Source organism: Brassica oleracea, chromosome C7 (genome assembly GCF_000695525.1).
Source record: "Brassica oleracea var. oleracea cultivar TO1000 chromosome C7, BOL, whole genome shotgun sequence".
NCBI classification, from domain to species: domain Eukaryota; kingdom Viridiplantae; phylum Streptophyta; class Magnoliopsida; order Brassicales; family Brassicaceae; genus Brassica; species Brassica oleracea.
The window spans coordinates 16478734-16488763 of NC_027754.1; the positions used below are offsets into that span (position 1 = coordinate 16478734).

At 33.8% G+C, this 10030-nt stretch overlaps 1 protein-coding gene across 1 annotated transcript in view; it reads left to right on the forward strand.

Annotated features, from left to right (window-relative positions):
• The first annotated feature begins 4837 nt into the window (after positions 1-4837).
• The window catches only part of LOC106306200 (probable LRR receptor-like serine/threonine-protein kinase At1g29720), a 7027-nt gene continuing 1834 nt past the window's right edge, over positions 4838-10030 (forward strand). The window contains exons 1-25 of the mRNA XM_013742725.1: positions 4838-4986; positions 5097-5274; positions 5341-5412; positions 5498-5569; positions 5645-5716; positions 5792-5863; positions 5963-6034; positions 6130-6201; positions 6277-6348; positions 6454-6516; positions 6600-6671; positions 6756-6818; positions 6906-6974; positions 7066-7116; positions 7228-7269; positions 7382-7425; positions 7519-7907; positions 7988-8183; positions 8267-8287; positions 8392-8547; positions 8617-8708; positions 8878-9088; positions 9176-9407; positions 9493-9646; positions 9720-10030. The exon at positions 9720-10030 is cut by the window's right edge and continues 1 nt beyond it. Coding sequence (XP_013598179.1) covers positions 4881-4986; positions 5097-5274; positions 5341-5412; positions 5498-5569; positions 5645-5716; positions 5792-5863; positions 5963-6034; positions 6130-6201; positions 6277-6348; positions 6454-6516; positions 6600-6671; positions 6756-6818; positions 6906-6974; positions 7066-7116; positions 7228-7269; positions 7382-7425; positions 7519-7907; positions 7988-8183; positions 8267-8287; positions 8392-8547; positions 8617-8708; positions 8878-9088; positions 9176-9407; positions 9493-9646; positions 9720-10030 — 2954 coding nt within the window. The 5' untranslated portion in view covers positions 4838-4880. The remainder of the gene's footprint in view (positions 4987-5096; positions 5275-5340; positions 5413-5497; positions 5570-5644; positions 5717-5791; positions 5864-5962; positions 6035-6129; positions 6202-6276; positions 6349-6453; positions 6517-6599; positions 6672-6755; positions 6819-6905; positions 6975-7065; positions 7117-7227; positions 7270-7381; positions 7426-7518; positions 7908-7987; positions 8184-8266; positions 8288-8391; positions 8548-8616; positions 8709-8877; positions 9089-9175; positions 9408-9492; positions 9647-9719) is intronic.

Genomic DNA, 10030 nt, shown 5'->3' on the forward strand with positions numbered 1-10030 from the left:
CTTTTTCCATTTCATATTATATGTACACAAATGTTAAAAATTCTACATTTTCCACAAATATCACTAAAATATAATTTAAAATTAATTTACTCTATAAATAAAATTAGTAAAAACACAATTGATTACACAGTTTTTGATAAAATAAATTTTTTTAATTTGTAAAACCAATCAAACTTTCTTTAAACATCATACATATATATATATATATATATATATATATATATATATAGAGAGAGAGAGAGAGAGATCTATAATCTAAGAATATCCACTTTAGTATGATTGAGAACATTCTAGTACTGTTATTTGTTACAGATCATAGAAGATACGAAATCGAGTGTTTTTTGCTTGGAGTTCGGTAAGGACGTCTTTTTTAATTGTCATACTAGGATAAGACATGCGCTTTCCGCATGGTGAATTTATATAAAAATTATTTAATAAATATCGTATGGAAAAATAAAATTTATATTCTTGATCGAATTAATATTTTTGGCCCTTAAAAAATTTTTAAAAAACTTTTTTGTTAATTACATAATTTGTTTACTGATGAGCTGATCCCATTTTTAAAAATATTTTAGGTCAAAAAATCACTTATCACATAAGAAACTAACGTTTAGGCCGAAGAATCTCATGCATACTATTTGGTTACAATGAAACTATGTCAGCTCGATTTTATATCATGATATAGCGATTTAAAAGTTAATTATGGTTATGAGAAATTTACGTTTACGTGCCAATCCTATCTATCTTCATTATTTTCCTCATTTTTGTTTCGTTTTTTTTATTTTGGTTATTGCTCGATATAAATTATTTGGAGAGGGGGGGGGGGGGAAAAAGAAGAAGAACATATAATAAATTATTTGGAGGAGGGAGAGAGAAATAATTAAATTAGGTTCAACGGGATAGTATAGTTAGTAAATAAATAGATTCAATAAGGGTTTAAGGGTCTTCTCATAATTTTTTTGAGTAAACTTAATAATAAAATAAATTAGATATAAATGGAAGAGTATATACATTTAAATTTTTGAGATTAAGCGTATATCATTATTTGATCCAACTTATCATATATTATTACAACTTGAGGATTATAATGTGGATATTCAACACTCAAAAGATATGAAACGATGAGTGATATTTCTCAGTTATGCTTTTGCAGCCTCTACATTCACACAAAGAAAAAAAGAATTTTACTTTCTTTCTCTCCAACATATTCTCTTTCCATTTCATATTATATGTATACAAATGTCAAAAATTCTACATTTTCCACAAATATCACTAAAATATAATTTAAAATTAATTCTCTATAAATAAAATTAGTAAAAACATAATTGGTTACACAGTTTTTGATAAAATAAATTTATATTGATATATATGAAAAGTTTAATTTGTAAAACCAATAAAAATTTCTTTAAACATCATACATATATATATATATATAGAGAGAGATATTTAATCTAAGAATATCCACTTTAGTATGATTGAGAACATTCTAGTACTATTATTTGTTACAGATCATAGAAGATACGAAATCGAGTGTTTTTTGCTTGGATTTCGGTAAGGACGTCTTTTTTAATTGTCATACTAGGATAAGACATGCGCTTTCCGCATGGTGAATTTATATAAAAATTATTTAATAAATATCGTATGGAAAAATAAAATTTATATTCTTGATCGAATTAATATTTTTGGCCCTTAAAAAATTTTTAAAAAACTTTTTTGTTAATTACATAATTTGTTTACTGATGAGCTGATCCCATTTTTAAAAATATTTTAGGTAAAAAATCACTTATCGCATAAGAAACTAACGTTTAGGCCCAAGAATCTCAGGCCTACTATTTGGTTACAATGAAACTATGTCAGCTCGATGTTATATCATGATATAGCGATTTAAAAGTTAATTATGGTTATGAGAAATTTACGTTTACGTGCCAATCCTATCTATCTTCATTATTTTCCTCATTTTTGTTTCGTTTTTTTTATTTTGGTTATTGCTCGATATAAATTATTTGGAGAGGGGGGGGGGGGAGAAAAGAAATAGAAAAAGAAAAAGAATTATGAAATAATAAAATAATAATTATATATTAAATAACTAAGAAATCAGTTACTATTATGTAATAAATTGGCGTGCTCATATAAATCAAATGACTGCTTTTGTATATTGATATCACTCAAATTACCCTAAGGAGTGAATTACTTCTCAAATAAGAGGTTCAATTGTAGTACTTAGGGATCGAATCCACAGGGAGCTAGGACACACAAAAGATCTAAATAGTTATACGATTTAGCTAGGCTAATAAGTGTTACAGTAGTAAATATAATAAATTGCAAAGCGAACAAGGTAGTTGTTCTTATGGGAATGAGAGTTTGTTTGATGGAAGGATGGTTACTAGACTTAGGGTTTCATTCAGGTCATTAGAACTCTAATCTATAGATGCTAAAGATTGATTCTAGAACTCGATATCTAATGCAAAAGACAACCATCTCTCACTATGAGTATAATCTATTGACTAAGTTTAGTGTTTCAGCACTCGCATGTTAACACGGATCGAGCATCGATCGATGCTATGGTATGAGTGTCGATCGATGCTACGGTATGAGCGTTGATCGATGCTATGGTATGAGCGTCGATCGACGCTGCCTTAGGCAAGCGTTATCGATCTGATTGATTGTGTTCAACTAGATTCCTAGACCAACGTTAGTATGCGCCTAGGTATCTAATCTAGCAGGATTCGAGTTCCGTTAATTGATTACACTTTCGTGCCTCTCAATTGTCCTATGATTCTAGGCTCAAGCAATTAGTCACACTCTCGTGGTTTTTCAACTGCTCTAGATCCTAGTATAACAAGCTATCCTGATGTAGAGATCTTAAGATATACTAACAATCATATAATTCAAAAGTTCATTCAAAACTCTAGAAATTCCTAAACCTACCAGGTGGATCTACTCATGCGTGATGTTTGTCACAAAAATCATAGATGAATAGATGAATAACATAAAATATAAATAAAACCAAAACCAATGGAGTTCCAAGAGGACTCTGAAGGAGTTCCTCCATTCTCTCCTAACCTAAAACTATAAATAAAAATAAAGCGTAGCCGTCAACAATGGTTTAGAAAACACATAAAGGGTTTTACGTCGTCTAAGGGTATTCTGGTAATTTGTGGTTGCTTCTGGGTTTCAGTCGGTCATAAAATATGCTCAGACCAAATTCTGGCATCACCGTCGACCGATGGCATGGGTACACCGTCGATCGACAGTCTTTCATCTCCTTGACAGCTTCTTCTCGCAAGGCAGACTGACCACTCTTCAGTAAAAAGGGCATAACCTCTGCTATAGGATGTTGATTGACCTCAAACCGGTGGCATTTGAAAGCTAACTCAAAGCTCTATCTTTTGTCAAAAGATGGGCTCAATCTAACGGTGGAAAGATCTCCATCCACAGCTCAATATCGGACACGTACCCGTGCGAATATTGGTTATTACATTTTTACACAATGATATTTGTTTTTTATTATTAATATTATATATTTTAGATATGTCGTAATATAATTAATTGTATCCAAAAGACCTACATCAAATCGGGTATGGTTATTTTTGGTACAAATATCCGAACCCGTTTCAAATATATTTGTTATTTAGATATTCTTAGGTTCCTATACATCAGAATCGAACTCATCCAGACCGAGAAGGACCCAACTCAAAACCCACACATAAATTTATAATATTCAAGCAGAGCTTAATGTGAAAAAACGATATCCGAAAAGAACACCCCGTACCTAAATGGATAGCCGTGTTCATGTCTTACTGATTTTATAAACTAATAAAAATGATTTTTTCTATGTGTTTGACTAAATTAAGTGATATAGACAAAACAATTATTTAGTATAATAATTATATAGAGTAAAAAATTAAGTGATAATAAATGTAATACATTTTTATTATTTTGATTTAAGTTATTATTTTATTCACAAAACATGTTTTAGGCTACATAATTTTCCACCGATTGAAACTAAAATAAATAAAATTTTTTTAGTAAAACAAACTAAACCGAACGTTTAACCATATGCAAAACCCAGTTATTTTACATTTTTGATTTTATAATTGACATAAAGTTAATATTGATTAACTAATAAATAAAAATTTGCATTATTATTATTATGGTATTATAATTAATGATGTGATGTATTGTTAATGTAATATAATTAATGAAATTGTTAAACTGAGCTAAATATGGAAAGACAACCAAAGTAATTATATTAATAAAATTAAAAAAATGACACTATGCTTTTTTGTTTAAATACTTGTATTCATGTTTCCAAACAATTTTCATTTATAGTGCTATCAATGTGTTTAAACAATTTTAAAAAGTATTTCACTTTTAATAATATAGATGACAATTTAATTAGTAATTTGGGAACATAAAACCTTATAACCAAACGGTGGTAGGCTGATGATAAAAGAGAAATTTGGAATAATGGGTAAGCCCGTCAGCCATGAACTAAGTTGCCATTTGAATGGCCAGATGATATGGAACCATGCTTTAAGGTTCATTTGGAAATTCGAGACCTGACTATTCCTATGGAAATTCGAGACCAGACTATTCGTTGGTATTTTCTCTTGTGAAATTAGTTGAACTTTCGCCCATATACCTCTATCAATAAAAGAAAAGTAAAACTTTATATGAGGATCACCATTTACCGAAAGGGACTTTACATGATAAGGGAAAGAATTATTTTTAGTGGGGCCTATAAGAATTATTTTTAGTGGGGCCTAAAAGAATTATTTTTAGTGGGGCCTGAGGAAAAAGTTTTATTTTACAGAACACAAGGCACGGCTTTGTAGATCACTTGGACATAATCTTCCTTGTCTGCAACTTACAAACTTATGGTCATGTCGCAAAGATGCCTTTTTAGTTCTCTTCTCTCTGTTCTTACTCTTATCTACTTGGTCTGTACAGACACTGCTTCTCCTTCGCTGCACCCAGATGAAGGTTGAATGGTTTTTATTGCATCTATATGTAATGTCGCCAAACAAAATTGGCTAATCATCGTGAATTTGAACTAAATTTTGTTTTCTTTTTGATTTGTTGGTCTTTACCAGTGGAAGCCCTTAAGGATATTGCATCGACGCTTGGTGTTAAGCACCTGAACCTAAGTGAAGATCCATGTCTCACAAAGACTCTGGTGATAACTCAATATGTCCTCAAGGAAGGTCAGAACAGCACAATCAGATGTGACTGTGGTTTCAACAACAACAACACTTGTCATATCACACACTTGTAAGAAACTAGAAGTTTGTTTCTCTGGTTTTGGGATCTATATAACTAATGTTACTTCACGTGCAGTATCATTAAGACATTCAGCCTTCCGGGTAGACTTCCACCAGAACTCTCAAAGCTTCAGTATCTTAAATTGATGTGAGGAGGGATTTTTGTGTTCAGTTTCCTCTGCTTTCAATGTTTAAGTTGACAAAACCGGAGCATTTTTGGTTTGTTTGTGTAGTGACTTGTGCCGGAATTACCTTAATGGCTCAATCCCTATGGAATGGGCCTCACTGCCTTACCTCACATCTATGTATGTCTTTTATCTCGAGTTTCTTGTGAAGGAAGTGAGAAATGCTTCTAAATTTACCTGAATTTATCTTTGTAGCTCTGTTTGTGCCAATCGCCTATCAGGAGGCATTCCTAAAGGCCTGGGGAAGTTTATTAACCTCACTAAATTGTATGATTAGATATGAAGTTTCATCATTCTGAAAAATTGGAAACTAATTTTGTTTTTCGTATGCATGTTTTTCAGAGATCTTGAAGCCAATCAATTTTCTGGAACTATCCCTATAGAACTTGGGAACCTAGTTAACCTAGAAGGATTGTAAGAAAAAAAAAATGCTTTTAACCAATCACTAGATCAGTTATTCAAGATTACAGACTAGACAAAATAATATTGCTTTTGCTTTGATGATTCTCCCAGAGTACTCTCTTCTAACCAATTAGTTGGAGGCATACCCAAGACAATAGCAAGACTAAAAAATCTGACAAATCTGTAATTATCAGTTTACTTTTCATTACAAGATGGTCTTCTTAACTCTGTTCTATATAATTATTGTGTCTGACACTTTTTCATTCTATTGTCTGCAGCCGTTTCAGCGATAATCGCCTTAATGGATCCATTCCGGAGTTAATGGGGACCTTAGCTAAACTTCAAAGATTGTAAGCCAAATTTTTGAAAGCTTGAAGCATTTCAATCAGTGTCAATGTTATCTGATTGTGCCTATTTTTAATCAGAGAACTCTATGCAAGTGGCCTAACAGAACCTATTCCAGACTTCATCTTTCAACTAGAGAATTTGTTCGACCTGTAAGTAATACTCTCTCAAAACATCCAAGAACGAAGATACAGAAGCATATTGGTCTTCTCAAATCTAAACTGTATCCATTATTTTTATTTTTTTTGTCTATGTAGGAGGATCAGTGACACAACATTCGGACAATTTCCTCATATAACTAGCAAGAACCTGAAATATTTGTATGCAATGTCTTACAACTATTAATGTCTCTGCTCAAGCAAATCTTGTTTAAGGCTCAAGACTGATTCTGTTAATTTTATAGGGTTCTCAGAAATATGAACTTAACCGGACCTATCCCAACCACTATCTGGGATCTCCCCTATCTCATGACTCTGTAAGTTTCATGTATACCACTCGGCATTTTGTGTAATACCATCCAATCTTTTGACAAAGATGTATTTCTTTCTTTACCGGGCAGCGATCTTTCTTTTAATAGACTGACTGGAGAAATACCAGCAGATGCAACCGCACCAAAATATACGTATGTCCCATTAGTATTAAATGGTTAGAGCATGTTAGAGTATGAGGCAAAGTTTTAGAACTCATCTCATGGTTTCAATTTTTTTAGATATTTGGCTGGAAATATGTTGTCAGGAAAAGTTGAATCAGGACCTTTCCTTACTGCAAGCACCAATATGTATGGCCAGTGTCACTTTCATGTAAAAAAAATATCTCAACCTTAATAGGCTATAATCTCTTGCTTTTATTTTGGCTTTTGCAATGGACAGTGATCTTTCGTATAATAATTTCACATGGTCTCCAAGCTGCAGAGAGAGGACGTATGTTCTTCTATTGTTATCCTAACTATTGTTTCTTTAAAAAAAAAAACTACTGTTTATTTTTCTTTTTAGATTTTCTGAAAGCTTGATGAATATTATGTTTTGATGCAGGAATGTAAACACATATGAGAGCTCAAGTTCACGAAACAGACTGTAAGAACATTTTTGACCAATCTAACCAATTTCACAATGCATACTGTTATTAACTCTCTTTTTTTTTTGGAACACGATGCATACTGTTATTAACTCATTGTTCTTAATAAAGAACCAGACTTCTTCCATGTTCTGCCATAAACCAGTGTAAAAATTGTAAGTGTTGTTTTTGTTTGTCTTTTGTTTTGCTTCCATTTTCAAGTTGTTTTTAGCTTGAGTGTGATCTTAAAAGAAATTAATTTTCTACAGACAGTAAATCGCTTCATATAAACTGTGGAGGACCTAATGTAACTATCGAAAACTCTCGAGGAAGGTTCTTATACGAGGGTGATAACTCTGGACGGACCGGTTCAGCGACTAACTATCATGGGAAGAACTGGGGATTCAGCAATACTGGTGACTTTATGGATGATATAATAACTGAAGATACCTACTCAGTTTCATCAGAATCTCCTGTGTCAGCAAAATATCCTGAGCTATACCAGACAGCTCGACGTTCTCCCCTGAGTCTGGCTTACTTTGCGTTTTGTTTTGAAAATGGAAGCTACAATGTGAAACTCCATTTCGCGGAGATTCAGTTCTCAGATGAGGAACCATACGCTAGGCTAGCCACACGGTTCTTTAACATTTACGTTCAGGTACATATACATCTTTTAGCTGCGGATTCCTCAAGAAGGTTTTTTCAGCGTCTTTGGCTAATTCTTTGTTATCTGTTTAGGGGAAGTTGGTTTGGGAGGATTTCAACATCAGAGAAGAGGCTAATGGAACTCACAAGGAAGTTATAAAAGAAGTGAACACGACCGTGACTGATAACACTTTAGAGATACGGCTTTACTGGGCAGGGAAAGGCACAACCCTCATTCCTAAAAGAGGGAACTATGGCTCTCTCATATCTGCAATCTCAGTGTGTCCCAGTAAATGAAAGTTCTTTGGTATAAAACAGCATCAAGTTTCTCTCATCAACTTTCTGATTCATTTCATGTTCTTGTTTTCTCAGGTTATGAATCTGAATGCGGCGGTAAGAAAAAGAAATGTCCAGTCGTTTAATCCTATTTTTGGCAAAATTTATGTATGAATATGGATCAATCTATCTCCCATTATTTTTCTTGTGTATATCTTCAGCTCAAGTACATCCTCTTCTAGTCAGAAAAGCACACAAACCAAGAATATATCCTCTCATTCTCGTCATAACAGCCTTGATACTCTCTCTTGCTTTCTTGATTTTCGGCGCATTCTACTGGAAGAAATGTGTTAGAAATGAAGATTCAGGAAAGAGAGGTAATCAGTTAAAATTCTGTTGTTGGCGTATTTGTAAAAGAAAGAGCTAAACGATCTAAATGACAACAGGTTCCTTCAGTTTGAAGCAACTAAAAGTTGCAACTGACAATTTTGATCCCTTAAACAAGATTGGAGAAGGCGGCTTTGGATCTGTTTATAAGGTACAAAAGTGTTTTTAAGTTCAAGAAATGTAACTGTTAACCAAGGTGTCGGTGTCCTAGTGGTAACACAATAGGGTTGTTTTTCTTGTGTCCCGGGTTCAAATGACCCTTGGTACGGGAGAGCTATTCTTTAAATTGGAATATATAAAAGCTGACTCTGACGATACAGGGACAATTACCAGATGGAACACTGATCGCGGTAAAGAAGCTATCTTCCAAATCATGTCAAGGCAACAAAGAGTTTGTAAACGAGATAGGTATGATCGCCTGCCTGCAGCATCCGAATCTTGTGAAGCTCTATGGATGCTGTTGTGAGAATAATCAGCTTCTTCTTGTCTATGAGTACTTGGAGAACAATTGTCTTGCTGATGCATTATTTGGTAAAGTTCTGACTATGAAACAAATCTTGTTGCTGGATGCTTCTCCTGTTTTGAGGTTGATTGTTTTCTTGTAACTGTTGTGTGCAGGAAGAAGCGGTCTGAAACTAGAATGGGGAACAAGACAAAAAATATGTTTAGGAATCGCGAGAGGGCTTGCTTTTCTTCACGAAGATTCAGCAGTTAAGATCATTCACAGAGACATAAAAGGGACAAATGTACTTCTAGACAAGGATCTGAACTCAAAGATTTCGGATTTCGGGTTGGCTAGGCTCCATGAAGACGAGAAGAGCCACATTACCACCAAAGTCGCTGGAACAATGTCAGTTTTGTAGTCAGTCATACACATGAATCCAACATTTGATAATGTTTTTCAGTATCATGTTAAAATGTTGTTTTGGTTGCAGAGGCTACATGGCTCCTGAATATGTAATGAGGGGTCACTTAACAGAAAAGGCGGATGTTTACAGCTTCGGTGTGGTGGCCATGGAGATTGTTAGCGGAAAGAGCAATGCTAATTACACACCAGATAACGAATGTTGCGTTGGTCTTCTCGATTGGGTACTCAACCAATACTTCCCCCACAAGGATCTGCGTTGCGTGCTTAACAAGGTTCTTGATTTTTCAATTTCAGGCGTTTGTTTTACAGAAGAAAGGAGCTTTCTCAGAGATTCTGGATCCGAAGCTTGAAGGAGTATTCGATGTGATGGAGGCAGAGAGAATGATAAAGATATCGCTTCTATGTTCCAACAAGTCTCCTACCTTAAGACCAACCATGTCGGAAGTTGTGAAGATGCTTGAAGGTGAGACAGAGATAGAACAGATCATCGCAGATCCTGGAGTGTACGGAGATGAACTAAGATTTAAGAGATTTTCAGAGATTGGTACATCATCTTTACCTTCTGACTACCTCGTGTCAATTCCTTCGTCTTGTGAATCTGCTTA